We start from the raw sequence: 20,462 nt of genomic DNA, 5'->3' as shown, positions 1-20,462 counted from the left end.
GGATCTCTTCATTCTCCGAGTAAGCATCCTCTTGAGCAACAATAGCATCATCATCAACATGACCACTAGCATCTTCTTCAACATGAGGAATAACATCTTCTTCAACATGAGGAATAGCATCATGACGGAGTACTATGGCGCTAGCCTTGATATGATCTTCATTGGTTTGGCTACTTGGTGGTTGGCTAGAACAATTGGGGACATACACCTCGGCACTATCATCATGTATGGGGGAGGATGCATTGCGGTTGAGATCAATTTGCAAAGGAGGAGGAGGATCAACCTTTGTGGCAAAGATCTCAAGAGACTTGTCTTGTAATGCGTCCACTTTTTCCTTGTACACATTCCAATGCAATTGGGAGGTGATGGGCATACTCTTTAATCGGGACTTTACTCCCAATCCAACGTCATACCTCCCAATAAGCTTAACCACGGCATTTGAGTCATTCCAATGTAAAACGCTTCTCATTTTAACTACAAGATCATCAAAGCTTGGACTTGTGTCAAAAACCATAGCCTCTTCCCCTTCATTGTCATTTCCAAGCATAAATGTCGAGTTGTCCAAATAATGAACATTTACGAGCTTATGCATCTAAGAAATTGGAAACAATATAATCAATCCATATATGTCATCCAACCAACACAAATGGACAAATGAACTAAATTTTACATAAATTGGACAAGTAACTACTATTCATACTAAAGTTAACCTAACCATTAACCCTAACCCTAACCATAACACCTATAACCCTAACCCCCAACATAACCACCATAACCCTAACCCAAACACTAACACTAACCCCTAACATAACCATAACCCTAACCATAAATGCATCATAAATGCACACAACAACATCAACACCTAGGGTTTGCAATAAATTGACCAAATCAACACAAAACAAATATCTCAACCAATCAAAAGGAGGGGGAATGGGGGAGGTACCTTGGGTGATGAAAATGCTTTGGATCCACCGATGAAATCTCAAGCAAGTGGAGTGGATCTAGGGGGGTTTGTGAGGGGGAGAGAGGGGGGAGAGGAGCTGAGCACGAGGAAGAAGAGTGGTGGTGGGGCCCACAAACCAGCCCCTCCCCACCTTATCCACCACACAGGACCCTACCGCCAGAGGGTCTGGCGGTAGGCTTCAGTAACCTACTAACGGCCCTTTTCAGTAACCGATGGCGGTAGGCCCTTTTCCATGTCACCTGCTAACGGCCTTCAGTCGCCGTCAAAGGACCTACCGCCAGAGGTGACGGCGGTAGGACGTGCAAACCTACCGCCAGACCCCCTGGCGGTTGGCAAAAGGGTCAGATCCCGAAATATTTTTGAACGGGGTCAGATCCTGATTTTGTTTGCAAAAAGGGTCAAAACATGAAATTTTGCCTCCACTTGGAGGGAAGCACCTCAGCAGTGGCCCCGGAGTGCTTCTGCTGCTTCTCCTGCGCTTGCGCATGTTTGCTTGCAACTTTGCAGGCACGCATGCACGTCAGTGACACTGCTCCATGCAGCTGATACGTTTGTGCTAAATAGGCCATGTACGAAGCATGTACTACTATGCATCCCATCTTTTTCTTTTTCTTTTTCTTTTTGCGATTCGACGGTGCATCTCAAGTCCACGTGACTCACGAGTAGTAGTACAGATATGGAGGATAGAATTTCCATACGATTCGTTCGAGTCCGCCGGTGCCCGTTGGCTAGCTACATGGTTCCTCTTGGAGGCGTGGTGGATGGTACTACAGTACTACTACCGGCGAGTGGTGACTATACTGCTCCACTTGTTACAGTTTTGCGAATAATTACTGTGCCCTACGCACAGAGCGAGGAGAAGCAGGGTGCAGGACGCCCAGATGCCGATGCGTCTGTCCCCGCCTGCGCCAACCCGGGGCCGGAGAAGGCGTGAAGGAAAAGCCATGTCGCGTGACGCCCGCCGGCCACCTTGCATTGCTGCACAGTGTCAATGTGCGTGCTTCTGCTTCTGCTTCTGCGTCTGCGCACCCCGCCCATGCAATCAATCAATCAAGCGGAGCAGCAGCAACTTGCAAAACAACTCCGTTCTTAGGCCAACACGACCCCAAACTGACGTCGGGTTTGGCCGGATTTTGTCCCTTTGGGACGGTAATGGGTTCGCCTATATCCGAGTCTGTCCGATGGTTTGTGGGTGCGCCCAGCACGCGGCCACACCCCTAATCTTGTCCGTGTTGGACGTGATTATAAAAACATAAAAACTTAAATAAAATGACTTAAAAAAATAAATAAACGCAGTTAAAAAAACTTAAAACTTAAGTTTAGGGCCATGGCCACAAAACGGTCCAGTGAGGCAGTGTGGACGACGACCAGTCCACGGGTTCCCCATTTAATAAGGACGGCGACCTTTCAGTAGGCCGATGACAGGTGGGGCCGGCCGCCCGTGCGCATTGATGTTGGTGGGTGGGAGGTAGGTGGCCGCCCCGCCACGCGGCCAGACATGGACGAGCGGCGCGTCCGTTCGGTGTCCGCGGCGACCCAAACCCGGCGCAAGTTTGCACTCGAAATGGGTCGGCCCGGACACAAAACGGACAAGATGGGTCCACGCCGTCGCGCGCTGGGCCGTCTGGTTTGTCTATTTTACCCCAAACGGATGGCGGCCGACAGGATGGGGTCGCGCGCCTTAGGCCAACTCCACCGCGCGACCCCATCTTGTCCGGGTGCGTCCGTTTGGGGTAAAACGGACGAATAGCGCAGCCCAACGCGCGGCCTCAAACGGACAAATGTCCGGCTTTCGTCCGTTTTCGACCCACCCGGGCCCAAACTTGCGCTTGGTTTGGAGTGAAACGGACACGCGCGGACGGCCTCGACGCACGCCCTTGTCCCCGCCGTGGCCCGCCCGTTGGGGACACTAGCAGTCCCTCCGCTCCCAACGATTCCACCCTCTCTCCCTGCCCCGCCACGCCGCCGGCGCCGCCGATATTCTCCGGCCGCCTCCTCAGCGCGCAGCCCCCGGCCGTCCATACCAAATCACGTCTCGACATGGCCGCCACCACCCCCGCGCTTTCGCCGTAGTTTTGGTCGTCGATCGGAGGAGGTTTGGCTGTCGCGGTCTTTGCCGGTGGCAGGGGGGACACGACCGCCGGCGACGTACCACGGCGGCCGCGGCAGCTTCCGACGAGAGCTCCAGAGCGGCCAGTAACCGGCCGGCAACCACCCCTGCTGCGTCGAGGTGATCATCGCGCCCTCTTCGCCACCATGACCGCAAGGTGTTCGATATTTTGCCCACAAAGGTATGGATAGTGAAGACGACTTTTTCTTCCATCACTTCCTTTGTTCGGACGATTCGTCGTCGGATGATGAAGATCTTGTGGTGGCTGCACTGGTCGTTCAGGACCACATTCAACGGCAGCTTCCTCGGTACAGGGGTCAGTCCCTGGCCGTGCTCCCAACCTGAACCGCAACAGGGAGAGAGGCCACGCCCTGCTCTATGCCGATTACTTTGCGAACACCCCGCTTTTCAAGCCGGATAAATTTCGTCGCCGTTTTCGTATGGCAAGGCATCTGTTCAATCGTATCCGAGAGGGAGTGGTTGCTCATGACCCATACTTCGAGTGCAAGACGGATGCCCTTGGCAAGCTTGGATTCTCCTCTTACCAGAAATGCACCGCGGCCATCCGCATGCTTGCATATGGAATTCCAGGCGATTTGGTGGATGAGTATGTGCGTATGAGTGAGACAACATGTCTGATGTCAATGTACAAGTTCTGCCAGGCTGTGACTGTGGTGTTTGGCCCAGAGTACTTGAGGCAGCCAACTGCCGCTGATACAGAGAGATTGTTGGCGACCAACACAACTAGAGGTTTTCAAGGCATGCTTGGCAGCATAGATTGTATGCACTGGGAGTGGAAGAACTGTCCATTTGCTTGGCAAGGCCAGTACAAGGGGCATGTCAACGCGTGCACTGTCATATTAGAACCGGTGGCTTCGCAGGATCTTTGGATACGGCATTCTTTCTTCGGCATGGCAGGTTCTCACAATGATATCAACATGCTGCAGCGTTCTCTAGTCTTCGCAAGGCTTTCAGAAGGCCACTCCACACCTGTCAACTTTGAGATCAACGGCCACCAGTACAACAAGGGATACTATCTAACTGATGATATATATCCTCAGTGGTCAACTTTTGTGAAGACAATCTCGAAACCCCAAGGTGAGAAGAGAAAGAGATTTGCCCAAATGCAAGAGAATGCTAGAAAGGATGTGAAACGTGCTTTTGGTGTGCTTCAATCCCGGTGGGGTATCGTTCGAAACCCTGCATTGTCATGGGATGAGAGGAAACTTTGGGAGATGATGACTGCTTGTGTGATCATGCACAACATGATCGTCGAGGACGAGCGTGATGAGAGTATCTTCGACCAAGGATTTGATTATCAAGGTGAAAATATTGAGCCCCTGCACCAAGACCCAGCCACATTTGAACTGTTTGTCCAATTCCACCGTGAGATGCGTGATTGACACACTCATTTGAATCTTCAAAATGACTTGGTTGAGCACGTGTGAGATCACATTGTCAACCAATAGATGTATTGGTTCATTTTATGTTCAGTCAAGACAATTTCGATTTGGTTGTAAAAACTATTTTATTAAAGACAATTTCAATTGGGTTGTAAAACTATTTTAATTTTCAGACAAATATTTGGACGTGCAAACTAATTTTGATGAAAATATGGGCATTTTTGGCCCTGACGGACTGGATGGGGCAAACGGATGCGGCCGCGCACTGTGCGCACGACCACCGCATCACAGGACAGCCCTGAACACGACCCCATTGCCCTATTCAAATGGACAGAATCCTGACAAAAAGGACGTCCGTTTAGGGTCGTGCGGTGGAGTTGGCCTTACTGGCAGTACCGTTTGCTGCGGACGAAGAGTTGTACTGTATAGCAGCCAGAAGAGAAAGCGAGAGGATCTTGGGTGCAGGCAGGCCCGTGATCTGCGCCTTTTGCACGCCTAATGCTCTTTTGGTTAGTTTAATAATCGCACACAGCATTTGCTTTCGAGCAGTAATCAACTAATCATGCGAGAAAAGGACTCTCCCGTTGAGGTCGAGACGAGCCTAGCCTAGCCTGTTCATTCGTCGAGCGACTCCACGCCCGCCGCTCCCAGTGGTAAAGGCGCCGTCGCGGAAAGATATCAGATTTCTTTCATCGATCGGCGCCGTGTAATAAAGCTCCACTGTCTTGACTAGTAGTTTTTTTTTTGAGGATGACTAGTAGTTTACTCGTCTGGGGTTTTAGGTTGGGCCGGGCCCTAGCTTGATCGGCCAACCCGAACCCAAATGTCCAAGAGCCAGCGTCGTCATATATCCAACCAAATAATCGCACCTCTATTTCTTTCTCCACCGGACCAGACAGAACCAAAACATGATACTCCAGAAGAAATATAGAATTAGCAGAGAAGTAGAGGCAGTTGGGATCTGAAATCTCCGCCAAGGCACAACGATGGGAACAAAAGTCAAGGGACGGCGAGTGATTTGGCGCATCTACTAGCAATCAGGAGGCCAGGGTGTGCATACGGAATACGTACATAGCCATCTACCGGCGTTGGAGTTGGATTCTGTTGGTATCCTCCCTCCACATGACATGACAGCCTCACATGGGAATGTTTTGCCCTCTCGCGGTCTGAAGGCGGAGGATATCCTGCCTCCTGCGTAGTCGGGTCGGTGCATGCCAGCACAACGAAGGACACAAGGTGTTGAATTAGTACGCTTCTTTCTGTCGAAAACAGGATTAGTTCAGTTGTAGCATAACGATCGGAATCGGGCTCCGCTCAAGTAAAAAAGCATGTCGATCGGACAGCCTCTTCTCACGCGTGTATTGATCCCTTCGGATGGGATGAATTGCTGCGGGAACGGAGCCATGAACATCAAAATGCAAGCGTTCCTTTGCCGTCCCCAGGCACCCGCCGCCGTCGGTCCTTGGAGCATCACTGTGCTCACACGAAGCCATCCATCCTCCAAGCCATACGATTCTCTACATCTGTCAGAGACAGAAACCATGGTCAAAGACGCAACCAACACCGGCACTCGAGTAGGGTAGTCGAGCACGCACCGCCGGAGACCTGGGAGTTTGGACGCGGGACCGTAATTACTCAATCTTGACCGGTTGACCTACCCAGCAACGTCAGGCTTGCCCGCCCCGTCCAATCACACACGAATCTTCAGGCGGAGAAGAAAAGCTTGTGCTCTCTCGTCAGCCCCCGACACACGCCTCGCGGTCCGGGCCGCCCGGTCAAACCCGACGGACCCACGCCGCGCGTTTCAGGGGACACCAGAACCGAGCCGGGGCCCACACCGCCGTGCCGCAGCCCAGCACAGAGCACGCCTCGTGGCGGCCTACGGGAAATGCCAGTGTTCGTATTTGTTTTCCAACACAATCCAAATTGTATAGTGGACGCTTTTTTTTTTCTGTTTTAGTGCGGGTTTATGTGGAAAGTTGTAACCATACGTCCAAACTGCCCATCCCTAATTAAAAGATTGTGCATCTGGAGCGATGCTGCATGAGTAACGATTTGCCGACTTTCCTCTCTGGCTCTATCCATCTTACTCCGACTTATTTTTTTGCCAATCATCCAAACATGGCGCGCAACTTCGCCGGCTCGCCGCCATTCGGTCCGGTGCACCACCGTCACTCCATTATCTCGTCTCGTGTTCGTTGTTGTGTGCTGTCCGAGAGAGAGAGCAGTTGCGCCGATGTGTTCACTCGTTCTTGCCGGTCCCTAATTAATAACATTCGCAAGACCGGGCAGGGGTGCTCATTTTTATCACCGTGGGCCAAGTTCATACAGATCCAGCCCAGCGACTAGAAAGTACTTCAGCGACTAGTAAATCTTGTAGCGTTCTCCTATCGCTGTCGGAGGCCCGACACGCACTGGGCAGGTGACCACGTCAGCGGCACAATGTATAGCACTCCTTGCGCCGTTTTCCAGGGGTTGTGTTTGGATTAGCTACACCATTTTTGGGGGGTTAAGTACGGATTAGGAGTCCAGTCGCTCTCCCAACGTACGTACAACGTCCTTGCGTTAACCGTCATTGATCCATTGTTTTTTTTCTCTAATCATACGTGTAGACCCTCCTGATGATTCCGCGTCGCTGGCTAAGCATGACACGCTGTACTGTTATCTGAATCTGACGGTGTGATCTGGAGTAGCACTGCGAATCCATCTGCTCGATCGCAGCTTCCGCAAGCGAGAGCGTGTTCCGCGTGACCCTTCCTGACGCAGCAAGTTCTGGGTGCTTGGCTTGCCATTTTTGTGGCCTCCGCACTTTGCAACGGAAAGTCGCACTACTTTCAACGAGAAATCACAGTCGCCACCCGTTAAAACGGACGAAAGTGCATGGATAGGACGGAGGTAGTACCACACTGTAGTATTTGTGTTGGGTACGTGCTCGTGTTCCAACACATTCGAAAGTGTATATTGGACGGCTTATTTTTTCCGGTTTTAGTGCGGGTTTTATTATGTGATGTGAATAGTACTCTCTCCGTCCCATAATATAAGAGCGTTTTTCACACTACTGTAGTATAAAAAAACTCTTATATTATAGGACGGAGGGAGTAGCAAGTAGTTACTTCCAAACTGCTAATCTTTAATTAAAAAGATGTGCATCTGAAGTGATGCTGCATGCGTAACGATTTGCCGAGTTTCCTCTCAGGCATCTTATTTTCTTTGCCAATCATCCATCCAATTAAGTCAAAACCAAAGTCTATAAAACATGGCGCGCAACTTCGCCGCCATTCAGTCCGGTGCACCACCGTCGCTCCATTATTTCTTCGCGTGTTCGTTGTTATGTGCTGTCCGATAGAGCGGTTGCACGGATGTGTTTATTCCTTCTTACCGGTCCTGAAATAACATTCGCGATATCGTCTAGGACCGGAGGAGTAGTACTCGTTTTCTCATACTCCTTTCGTTTAAAATAAATGACTCAACTTTATACTAACTTTATTATAAAGCTAGTGTAAAATTAAGTCACTTATTTTGGGACGAAAAGAGTACGTAGCAAGTACCTAAAAAATCTTACTTTAGTTCACAAAGGGAGTAGAAAATAAATCTTCTAATTGATGGATTATAGATGGGCTTAGGTCCATATAAGACAATAATTCTTGATTTAATCTCTAAGGCCCATTTAGGTGCATGGCTATTGAATCATGCTTCAGCCAACTCATTCAAATTGTCTAAAAAAAAGCTAATTCATCCAAAAGTCTGAACTGATAGACATAGATAGTAAGTAGGGTGAAACCCGTTTATAAGGGCTCCTCCTCCTCCACCGCCCGTCCGAAACTTTTTTGCCGGTTAGGAATGGTTAATTAATTATGGAGTGTGGAGTGACTAACTCGGTTCACTCGAGCATCTTGACGCGACTGCTCCCGATTTGTCCCCGTCTCCGTCTACCTCCGCTTCCACGACTTTCCCTACATCGACTCCATGGCTGCCGCCGCCGCCAAAAGAAGGCCGATGCCGCCACTGCCGCCGCCGCCGTGTTTGCCTGGCCAACTTGAGGGTATGACTCGTTCATCCCCTATTTGCTCGTACATGTGATGGCCGTATATATGTTGTTGTTTATAGATGTTTCGGTTCTATTTACTGTACGTGCTCACATGCTTAGGTTTCGGTATCAGATGCATACCGTATTTGCCATGTTTATCATTTACTCGTGGATTAGATTAGTCGAAAAAGTGCTAATATTTCCAACACTAGTGTTGTCTGTTTTTTACGTCAAATTTTTTATGTGAAGGTCGTAGTGTCCTTTTTTTTCGGGGTAAGGTCGTAGTGTCAATGTCGCAATCCCGACACGCCCTAGGCAGGTGACCACGTCAGCGCCAGAATTGTATTACCCCCGCCGTTTTTCAGGGTCGTGTCTACAAGTGGCAGAGATTAGCTACACCATTTTAGGGGGTCAAGTACGGATAAGGAGTCCAGTCGCTCTCCGAACGTACTGCCGGTACGTCCATGCTTAGTTGCCCCAACCATCTATTCATCCATTGTTTAATCGTCTGATCATACTTGCAGACCCTCCTGATGATTCCGCACCGCCGGCTAAGCGTAACACGCTGTACTATCTGAATCTGACGGTGTAATCTGGAGTAGCACTCTGGAGTAGCACTGCAAATCCATCTGCCGCAAGCAAGAGCGTGTTCCGCGTGACCCTCGCTGACGCAACGAGTTCTGCGTGCTTCGACGAGACGAGACGGAAAAGGCCGCCGTGCTTTCTACGAGAAATCACGGTCGCCGCCGCCTGTTGATGACGCGGCAAAGCGTGTGGGTAATTTAAGGGAATTTTGCGAAATCACCGTGCTGGCGCATGCGTTGGCTAACCTTTTGCAGGTTTGCGCCGCCCATACGCGCTTCGGTTCACACGGGTGTCCGCACGGCGGAACGATCGCGGATCAGGAGAGCTGCGGCGAGGGGGCCACATGGCGCCATGGTTTGCGCAGATCACCATGCTTAGGGCATGTACATTAGTTGAGACACCTTGAATCTGTAACAATCCTCCACGTCAACTATAGACAGTAGTAAAAACATTCTGTACAATAAATCGTCTATTTCCCATCGATAGCACCCCCGGAATTATAGGATTTGAAAACTAAAACTGGCATCATGGGATAAGGCAGTTGGGAGGGGGAACGGAGCGACGCCCGAGCATACAACGGAGAAAAAGCTATCAGTAAGTAGCGACATTTATGGGAATCGACCGTCTGCCAAATTAGAGACAGCCTTCTTCTCTCTCCTTATTGTCTCACTTCCACGTAATAAAAAATCTCATGTGGGAAAGCTTATAGACGGCTGAGTGGATGCCGTTGTACATGCCCTTAGATGTCGGTGTGTCGTCCTGTCTCTCTGGTTTGCGCAAATCACCATGCTTAGATGTCGGTGTGTCGTCCTGTCTCCCTGGTTTCCGCAGATGAACAATTAATAAATTGGGACGCCGGTAAGGCCAACTCCACCGCACGATCCCAAACGGACGTGCCCTTTGTCCGGATTCGGTCTGTTTGGGTAAGGGAAATGGGGTCGTGTCCGGGCCTGTCCTGGGATGCGGTGGCCGTGCGCCCAGCACGCGGCCGCATCCTGTCCGCCACGGCCAAAAATGGCCATATATGCATATGAAAACAAGTTTGCACGTCCAAATATTAATTGTCTGAAATAAAAACAATTTTACAACCCAATCAAAATTGTCTCTAATAAAATAGTTTTACAACCAAATCGAAATTGTCTTGAATGAACATATATTGGTTGCCAATATGACTCCACACGTGCTCAACCAAATCATTTTGAAGATCCAAATGAGTGTGCCAATCACGTAGCTCATGATGGAATTGGACAAATTGTTCAAACATGGCCGGTTCTTGGTGCAGGGGCTCAACATTTTCACCTTGATAATCAAATCCTTGGTCGAAGATGCTGTCATCACGCTCGTCCTCGATGATCATGTTGTGCTTGATCACACAAGCAGTCATCACCTCCCAAAGCTTCCCTTCATCCCATGACAGTGCAGGGTTTCGAACGATACCCCATCGGGATTGAAGCACACCAAAAGCACTTTCCACATCCTTTCTAGCACTCTCTTGCATTTGGGCAAATCTCTTCCTCTTCTCACCTTGGGGGGTTCGAGATTGTCTTCACAAAAGTTGACCACTGAGGATATATACCATCAGCTAGATAGTATCCCTTGTTGTACTGGTGGCCGTTGATCTCAAAGTTGACAGGTGGGGAGTGGCCTTCTGCAAGCCTTGCGAAGATTGGAGAACGCTGCAGCACGTTGATATCATTGTGAGAGCCTGCCATGCCGAAGAAAGAATGCCATATCCAAAGATCCTGCGAAGCCACCGCTTCTAATATGATAGTGCACGCTTTGACATGCCCCTTGTACTGGCCCTTGTTGGAAATATGCCCTTGAGGCAATAATAAAATGGTTATTATTATATTTCCTTGTTCATGATAATTGTCAATTGTTCATGCTATAATTGTGTTATCCGGAAATCATAATACATGTGTGAATACATAGACCACAACATGTCCCTAGTGAGCCTCTAGTTGACTAGCTCGTTGATCAATAGATGGTCACGGTTTCCTGACCATGGACATTGGATGTCGTTGATAACGGGATCACATCATTAGGAGAATGATGTGATGGACAAGACCCAATCCTAAGCATAGCACAAGATCGTGTAGTTCGTCTGCTAAAGCTTTTCTAATGTCAAGTATCATTTCCTTAGACCATGAGATTGTGCAACTCCCGGATACCGTAGGAATGCTTTGGGTGTGCCAAACGTCACAACGTAACTGGGTGGCTATAAAGGCACACTACGGGTATCTCCGAAAGTGTCTGTTGAGTTGGCACGAATCGAGACTGGGATTTGTCACTCCGTGTGACGGAGAGGTATCTCTGGGCCCACTCGGTAAGACATCATCATAATGAGCTCAATGTGACCAAGGAGTTGATCACGGGATGATGTGCTACGGAACGAGTAAAGAGACTTGCCGGTAACGGGATTGAACAAGGTATAGGGATACCTATGATCGAATCTCGGGCAAGTATCATACCGGTAGACAAAGGGAATTGTGTACGGGATTGATTGAATCCCCGACATCGTGGTTCATCCGATGAGATCATCGTGGAACATGTGGGAGCCAACATGGGTATCCAGATCCCGCTGTTGGTTATTGGCCGGAGAGATGTCTCGGTCATGTCTGCATGATTCCCGAACCCGTAGGGTCTACACACTTAAGGTTCGGTGACGCTAGAGTTGTTCTGGGAAATAGTATGCAGTTACCGAATGTTGTTCGGAGTCCCGGATGAGATCCCGGACATCACGAGGAGTTCCGGAATGGTCCGGAGGTGAAGATTTATATATGGGAAGTCATCATACGGTCACCGGAAGTGTTCGGGGGTTTATCGGTATTGTACCGGAACCACCGAAGGGGTTCCGGGGGTCCACCGGGAGGGTCCACCTGCCCCGGAGGGCCCTATGGGCTGTATGTGGAAGGGAACTAGCACCTAAGTGGGCTGGGCGCCATTCCCCCTTAGGGCCCATGTGCCTAGGGTTGGGGGGGGGGACCCTAAAGGGGGCGCCACCCTTGGCTTGGGGGGGGGGCAAGCCCCCTCCCCTTGGCCGCCGCCCCCCTCTAGATCTCATCTAGAGGGGCCGGCCTCCTTCCCCCTTCACCCTATAAATAGAGGGGGTGGAGGGAGGGCAGCAGCACCTCATCCAAGGCGCAGCCCTCCCCCTCTCCAACACCCCTCCTCCTCCGTTGAGCTTGACGAAGCCCTGCCAGAGAACTGCAAGCTCCACCACCACGTCGTCGTGCTGCCGGAGCTCTGCCCCAACTTCTCCTTCCCCTTGCTGGATCAAGGAGGAGACGTCCCCGGGCTGTGCGTGTGTTGAACGCGGAGGCGCCGTTGTTCGGCGCTTAGATCGGAATCAACCGCGATCTGAATTGCTGCGAGTACGACTCCTTCATCCGCGTTCTTGTAACGCTTCCGCGGCGTGATCTTCAAGGGTATGAAGATGCACTCCCCTCTCTCTCGTTGCTAGTCTCTCCATAGATTGATCTTGGTGATGCGTAGAAATTTTTTAATTTCTGCAACGATCCCCAACAGTGGCATCATGAGCTAGGTCTATGCGTAGTTTCTATGCACGAGTAGAACACAAGTTGTTGTGGGCATCGATTTTGTCAATTTACTTGTCGTTACTAGTCCTATCTTGATTCGGCGGCATCGTGGGATCAAGCGGCCCGGACCGACCTTACACGTACGCTTACGCGAGACAGGTTCCACTGACTGACATGCACTAGTTGCATAAGGTGGCTAGCGGGTGTCTGTCTCTCCCACTTTAGTCGGATCGGATTCGATGAAAAGGGTCCTTATGAAGGGTAAATAGAAATTGGCATATCACTGTGGTTTTGGCGTAGGTAAGAAACGTTCTTGCTAGAAACCTATAGCAGCCACGTAAAAACTTGCAACAACAATTAGAGGACGTCTAACTTGTTCTTGCAGCATATGCCGTGTGATGTGATATGGCCAAAAGGATGTGATGAATGATATATGTGATGTATGAGATTGATCATGTTCTTGTAATTGGAATCATGACTTGCATGTCGATGAGTATGACAACCGGCAGGAGCCATAGGAGTTGTCTTAATTTATTGTATGACCTGCGTGTCAATGAAAACGCCATGTAATTACTTTGCTTTATTGCTAACCGTTAGCCATAGTAGTAGAAGTAATAGTTGGCGAGACAACTTCATGAAGACACGATGATGGAGATCATGGTGTCATACCGGTGACGATGATGATCATGGCGCCTCGAAGATGGAGATCAAAAGGAGCAAAATGATATTGGCCATATCATGTCACTATTTGATTGCATGTGATGTTTATCATGTTTTTACATCTTATTTGCTTAGAACGACGGTAGCTTAAATAAGATGATCCCTCGCAATAATTTCGAGAAAGTGTTTCCCCTAACTGTTTATCGTTGCTAAGGTCCGTTGTTCCGAAGCACCACGTGATGATCGGGTATGATAGGTTCTAACGTTCGCATACAACGGGTGTAAGCCAGATTTACACACGCAATACACTTAGGTTGACTTGACGAGCCTAGCATGTACAGACATGGCCTCGGAACACGGAAGACAGAAAGGTCGAACATGAGTCGTATAGAAGATACGATCAACATGAAGATGTTCACTGATGATGACTAGTCCGTCTCACGTGATGATCGGACACGGCCTAGTTGACTCGGATCATGTATCACTTAGATGACTAGAGGGATGTCTATCTGAGTGGGAGTTCATTAAATAATTTGATTAGATGAACTTAATTGTCATGAACTTAGTCTAAAAATCTTTACAATATGTCTTGTAGATCAAATGGCCCACGCTAATGTTGCCCTCAACTTCAACGCGTTCCTAGAGAAAACCAAGCTGAAAGACGATGGTAGCAACTATTAGGACTGTGTCCGTAACTTGAGGATCATCCTCATAGCTGCCAAGAAAGCATATGTCCTTGAAGCACCGCTAGGTGAACCACCTGTTTTCCCAGCAACTCAAGACGTTATGAACGCCTGGCAGACGCGTAGTGATGATTACTCCCTGGTTCAGTGAGGCATGCTTTACAGCTTAGAGCCGGGGCTCCAAAAGCGTTTTGAGCAGCACGGATCATATGAGATGTTCCAAGAGCGGAAAATGGTTTTCCAAGCTCATGCCCGGGTCGAGAGATATGAAGTCTCCGACAAGTTCTACAGTTGTAAGATGGAGGAGAATAGTTCTGTCAGCGAGCACATACTCAAAATGTCTGGGTTGGACAACCGCTTGTCTCAGATGGGAGTTAATCTCCCAGATGACGCGGTCGTTGACAGAATCCTTCAGTCGCTCCCACCTAGCTACAAGAGCTTTGTGATGAATTTCAATATCCAGGGGATGGAGAAAACCATTCCTGAGGTATATCCAATGCTGAAATCAGCGGAGGTGGAGATCAAAAAGGAACATCAAGTGTTGATGATCAATAAAACCACTAGTTTCAAGAAAGGCAAGGGTAAGAAGAACTTCAAGAAGGACGGCAAGGGAGTAGCCGCGCCCGGTAAGCCAGTTACCGGGAAGAAGCCAAAGCATGGACCCAAGCCTGAGACTGAGTGCTTTTATTGCAAGGGAAACGGTCACTGGAAGCGGAACTGCCCCAAGTACTTAGCGGATAAGAAGGCCGGCAATACCAAAGGTATATATGATATACATGTTATTGATGTGTACCTTACCAGCACTCGTAGTAGCTCCTGGGTATTTGATACCGGTGCGGTTGCTCATATTTCTAACTCAAAACAGGAGATGCGGAATAAGCGGAGACTGGCGAAGGACGAGGTGACGATGCGCGTCGGGAATGGTTCCAAGGTCGATGTGATCGCCGTCGGCACGTTGCCTCTACATTTACCTACAGGATTAGTTTTAAACCTCAATAATTGTTATTTAGTGCCAGCTTTGAGCATGAACAGTGTATCTGGATCTCGCTTAATGCAAGATGGCTACTCATTTAAATCTGAGAATAATGGTTGTTCTATTTATATGAGAGATATGTTTTATGGTCATGCCCCGCTGGTCAATGGTTTATTCTTATTTAATCTCGAACATGATGTTACACATATTCATAGTGTGAATGCCAAAAGATGTAAGGTTGATAATGATAGTCCCACATACTTGTGGCACTGCTGCCTTGGTCACATTGGTGTCAAACGCATGAAGAAACTCCATGCAGATGGACTTCTGGAGTCTCTTGAGTATGAATCATTTGACACGTGCGAACCATGCCTCATGGGCAAAATGACCAAGACTCCGTTCTCCGGAACAATGGAGCGAGCAACCAACTTGTTGGAAATCATACATACTGATGTGCGCGGTCCAATGAGCGTTGAGGCTCGCGGTGGTTATCGTTATGTTCTCACCCTCACCGATGACTTAAGTAGATATGGGTATGTCTACTTAATGAAACACAAGTCTGAGACCTTTGAAAAGTTCAAGGAATTTTAGAGTGAGGTTGAGAATCAACGTGATAGGAAAATAAAGTTCTTATGATCAGATCGTGGAGGGGAATATTTGAGTCACATTTGGCACGCACTTAAGGAAATGTGGAATTGTTTCACAACTCACGCCGCCTGGAACACCTCAGCGAACATCGTAATCGCACTCTATTAGATATGGTGCGATCTATGATGTCTCTTACCAATCTACCGCTATCATTTTGGAGTTATGCTTTAGAGACTACCGCATTCACTTTAAATAGGGATCCGTCGAAATCCGTTGAGACGACACCGTATGAATTATGGTTTGGGAAGAAACCTAAGATATTGTTGCTGAAAGTTTGGGGATGCGATGCTTATGTCAAGAAACTTCAACCTGAAAAGCTCGAACCCAAGTCGGAAAAATGCGTCTTCATAGGATACCCTAAGGAAACTATTGGGTATACCTTCTACCTCAGATCCGAAGGCAATATCTTTGTTGCCAAGAATGGATCCTTTCTAGAGAAAGAGTTTCTCTCGAAAGAAGTAAGTGGGAGGAAAGTAGAACTTGATGAAGTACTGCCTCTTGAACCGGAAAGTAGCGCAGCTCAAGAAAATGTTTCTGTGGTGCCTGCACCGACTAGAGAGGAAGTTAATGATGATCATCAAGGAACTTCGGATCAAGTTACTACTGAACTTCGTAGGTCCACAAGGACACGTTCCACGCCAGAATGGTATGGCAACCCTGTCCTAGAAATAATGTTGTTAGACAACGGTGAACCTTCGAACTATGAAGAAGCGATGGCGGGCCCAGATTCCAACAAATGGCTTGAAGCCATGAAATCCGAGATAGGATCCATGTATGAAAACAAAGTATGGACTTTGACAGACATGCCCGATGATCGGCGAGCCATAGAAAATAAATGGATCTTTAAGAAGAAGACGGACGCGGATGGCAATGTGACCATCTATAAAGCTCGGCTTGTCGCTAAGGGTTATCGACAAGTTCAAGGGGTTGACTACGATGAGACCTTCTCACCCGTAGCGGAGCTGAAGTCCGTCCGAATCATGTTAGCAATTGCCGCATTCTATGATTATGAGATATGGCAAATGGACGTCAAAACGGCATTCCTTAATGGTTTCCTTAAGGAAGAATTGTATATGATGTAGCCGGAAGGTTTTGTCGATACTAAGAATGCTGACAAGGTATGCAAGCTCCAACGCTCAATCTATGGGCTGGTGCAAGCATCTCGGAGTTGGAACATTCGCTTTGATGAGATGATCAAAGCGTTTGGGTTTACGCAGATTTATGGAGAAGCCTGTGTTTACAAGAAAGTGAGTGGGAGCTCTGTAGCATTTCTCATATTATATGTGGATGACATACTATTGATGGGAAATGATATAGAACTCTTGGAAAGCATAAAGGCCTACTTGAATAAGTGTTTTTCAATGAAGGACCTTGGAGAAGCTGCTTATATATTAGGCATCAAGATCTATAGAGATAGATCGAGACGCCTCATTGGTCTTTAACAAAGCACATACCTTGACAAGATATTGAAGAAGTTCAATATGGATCAGTCCAAGAAGGGGTTCTTGCCTGTATTGCAAGGTGTGAGGTTGAGCACGGCTCAATGCCTGACCACGGCAGAAGATAGAGAAAAGATGAGTGTCATCCCCTATGCCTCGACCATAGGGTCTATTATGTATGCCATGCTGTGTACCAGACCTGATGTAAACCTTGACGTAAGTTTGGTAGGAAGGTACCAAAGTAATCCCGGCATGGAACACTGGACAGCGGTCAAGAATATCCTGAAGTACCTGAAAAGGACTAAGGATATGTTTCTCGTTTATGGAGGTGACGAAGAGGTCGTCGTAAAGGGTTACGTCAATGCTAGCTTCGACACAGATCTGGATGACTCCAAGTCATAAACCGGATACGTGTATATTTTGAATGGTGGGGCAGTCAACTGGTGCAGTTGCAAGCAAAGCGTCGAGGCGGGATCTACATGTGAAGCGGAGTACATGGCAGCCTCGGAGGCAGCACATGAAGCAATCTGGATGAAGGAGCTCATTACCGACCTGGGAGTTATTCCCAATGCGTCGGGCCCGATGGCTCTCTTCTGTGACAACACTGGAGCTATTGCCCTGGCCAAGGAGCCCAAGTTTCACAAGAAGACCAGGCATATCAAGCATCGCTTCAACTCCATTCGTGAAAATGTTCAAGATGGAGACATAGATATTTGTAAAGTGCATACGGACCTGAATGTCGCAGATCCGTTGACTAAACCTCTTCCACGAGCAAAACATGATCAACACCAGAACTCTATGGGTGTTCGATTCATCACAATGTAACTAGATTATTGACTCTAGTGCAAGTGGGAGACTGTTGGAAATATGCCCTAGAGGCAATAATAAAATGGTTATTATTATATTTCCTTGTTCATGATAATTGTCTATTGTTCATTCTATAGTTGTGTTATCCGGAAATCGTAATACATGTGTGAATACATAGACCACAACATGTCCCTAGTGAGCCTCTAGTTGACTAGCTCGTTGATCAATAGATGGTCACAGTTTCCTCACCATGGACATTGGATGTCATTGATAACGGGATCACATCATTACGAGAATGATGTGATGGACAAGACCCAATCCTAAGCATAGCACAAGATCGTGTAGTTCGTCTGCTAAAGCTTTTCTAATGTCAAGTATCATTTCCTTAGACCATGAGATTGTGCAACTCCCGGATACCGTAGGAATGCTTTGGGTGCGCCAAACGTCACAACATAACTGGGTGGCTATAAAGGCACACTACGGGTATCTCCGAAAGTGTCTGTTGAGTTGGCACGAATCGAGACTGGGATTTGTCACTCCGTGTGACGGAGAGGTATCTCTGGGCCCACTCGGTAAGACATCATCATAATGAGCTCAATGTGACCAAGGAGTTGATCACGGGATGATGTGTTATGGAATGACTAAAGAGACTTGCCGGTAACGAGATTGAAAAATGTATAGGGATACCGACGATCGAATCTCGGGCAAGTATCTTACCGGTAGACAAAGGGAATTGTGTACGGGATTGATTAAATCCCCGACATCGTGGTTCATTCGTTGAGATCATCGTGGAACATGTGGGAGCCAACATGGGTATCCAGATCCCGCTGTTGGTTATTGGCCGGAGAGATGTCTCGGTCATGTCTGCATGATTCCCGAACCCGTAGGGTCTACACACTTAAGGTTCGGTGATGCTAGAGTTGTTATGGGAAATAGTATGCAGTTACCGAATGTTGTTCAGAGTCCCGGATGAGATCCCGGACGTCACGAGGAGTTCCGGAATGGTCCGGAGGTGAAGATTTATATATGGGAAGTCATCATACGGTCACCGGAAGTGTTCGGGGGTTTATCAGTATTGTACCGGGACCACCGAAGGGGTTCCGGGGGTCCACCGGGAGGGTCCACCTGCCCCGGAGGGCCCTATGGGCTGTATGTGGATGGGAACCAGCCCCTAAGTGGGCTGGGCGCCATCCCCCTAGGGCCCATGCGCCTAGGGTTGGGGGGAACCCTAAAGGGGGCGCCCCCCTTAGCTTGGGGGCAAGCCCCCTCCCCTTGGCCTCCGGCCCCCCTCTAGATCTCATCTAGAGGGGCCGGCCCCCTTCCCCCTTCGCCCTATAAATAGAGGGGTGGAGGGAGGGCAGCAGCACCTCATCCAAGGCGCAGCCCTCCCCCTCTCCAACACCCCTCCTCCTCCGTTGAGCTTGGCGAAGCCCTGCCGGAGAACTGCAAGCTCCACCACCACGCCGTCGTGCTGCCGGAGCTCTTCCCCAACTTCTCCTTCCCCCTTGCTGGATCAAGAAGGAGGAGACGTCCCCGGGCTGTATGTGTGTTGAACGCGGAGGCGCCGTTGTTCGGCGCTTAGATCGGAATCAACCGCGATCTGAATCGCTGCGAGTACGACTCCTTCATCCGCGTTCTTGTAACGCTTCCGCGGCGCGATCTTCAAGGGTATGAAGATGCACTCCCCTCTCTCTCGTTGCTAGTATCTCCATAGATTGATCTTGGTGATGCGTAGAATTTTTTTAATTTCTGCAACGATCCCCAACAGCCCTGCCAAGCAAATGGATAGCTCTTCCACTCGCAGTGCATACAATCTATGCTGCCAAGCATGCCTGGAAAGCCTCTAGCTGCATTGGTCGTCAACAATCTCTCTGTATCAGCGGCAGTTGGCTGCCTCAAGTACTCAGGGCCAAACACTGCCACCACGGCCTGGCAGAAGTTGTACATTGACATCAGACATGTGGTCTCACTCATACGTACATACTCATCCACCAGATCGCCTGGAATTCCATATGCAAGCATGCGGATGGCCGCGGTGCATTTCTGGGAAGAGGAGAATCCAAGCTTGCCAAGGGCATCCGTCTTGCACTCGAAGTATGGGTCATAAGCAACCACTCGCTCTCGGATACGATTGAACAGATGCCTTGCCATACGAAAATGGCGACGGAATTTATCCGGCTTGAAGAGCGGGGTGTTCGCAAAGTAATCGGCATAGAGCAGGGCGTGGCCTCTCTCCCTGTTGCGGTTCAGGTTGGGAGCACGGCCAGGGAGTGACCCCCTGTACCGAGGAAGCTGCCGCTCAATGTGGTCATGAACGACCAGTGCAGCCACCACAAGATCATCATCATCCGACGATGAATCGTCCGATGAATAAATGAAGTGGTGGAAGAAAAATTCATCTCCACTGTCCATACCTTTGTGGGCAAAGTGTTGAACACCTTGCGGTCGTGGTGGCAAAGAGGCCACGATGATCACCTCGATGCAGCAGGGGTGGTTGGCGGCTGGCTACTGGCCGCTTTGGAGCACTCGTCGGAAGCTGTCGTGGCAGCCGTGGTACGTCGCCGGCGGTCGTATCCCCTCTGCCACCGGCTACGACGGCGACGGCCAAATCTCCTCCAATCGAC

General features: G+C 49.0%; 2 protein-coding genes across 2 annotated transcripts; one reads left to right on the top strand and one right to left on the bottom strand.

Annotated features, from left to right (window-relative positions):
• The first annotated feature begins 3,514 nt into the window (after window positions 1–3,514).
• On the top strand, window positions 3,515–4,477 carry LOC109779768 (uncharacterized). Its single transcript, XM_020338394.1, has 2 exons — window positions 3,515–3,854; window positions 3,993–4,477. Exons 1-2 carry the CDS (start codon window positions 3,515–3,517, stop codon window positions 4,475–4,477), a joined length of 825 nt encoding a protein of 274 aa, XP_020193983.1.
• A 1,479-nt stretch (window positions 4,478–5,956) lies between these two features.
• On the bottom strand, window positions 5,957–20,250 carry LOC141027349 (uncharacterized). The gene is made up of 3 exons (XM_073504350.1): window positions 19,650–20,250; window positions 10,666–10,794; window positions 5,957–6,000 (listed from the first exon to the last, which is right to left on the bottom strand). Exons 1-3 carry the CDS (start codon window positions 20,248–20,250, stop codon window positions 5,957–5,959), a joined length of 774 nt encoding a protein of 257 aa, XP_073360451.1.
• Between the last annotated feature and the right edge of the window lie 212 nt (window positions 20,251–20,462).

This window comes from Aegilops tauschii, chromosome 7 (genome assembly GCF_002575655.3).
Source record: "Aegilops tauschii subsp. strangulata cultivar AL8/78 chromosome 7, Aet v6.0, whole genome shotgun sequence".
Taxonomy (NCBI): domain Eukaryota; kingdom Viridiplantae; phylum Streptophyta; class Magnoliopsida; order Poales; family Poaceae; genus Aegilops; species Aegilops tauschii.
The sequence above is the reverse complement of the archived record's forward strand: the minus strand, read 5'-3'. Positions and strand labels throughout refer to the sequence as shown.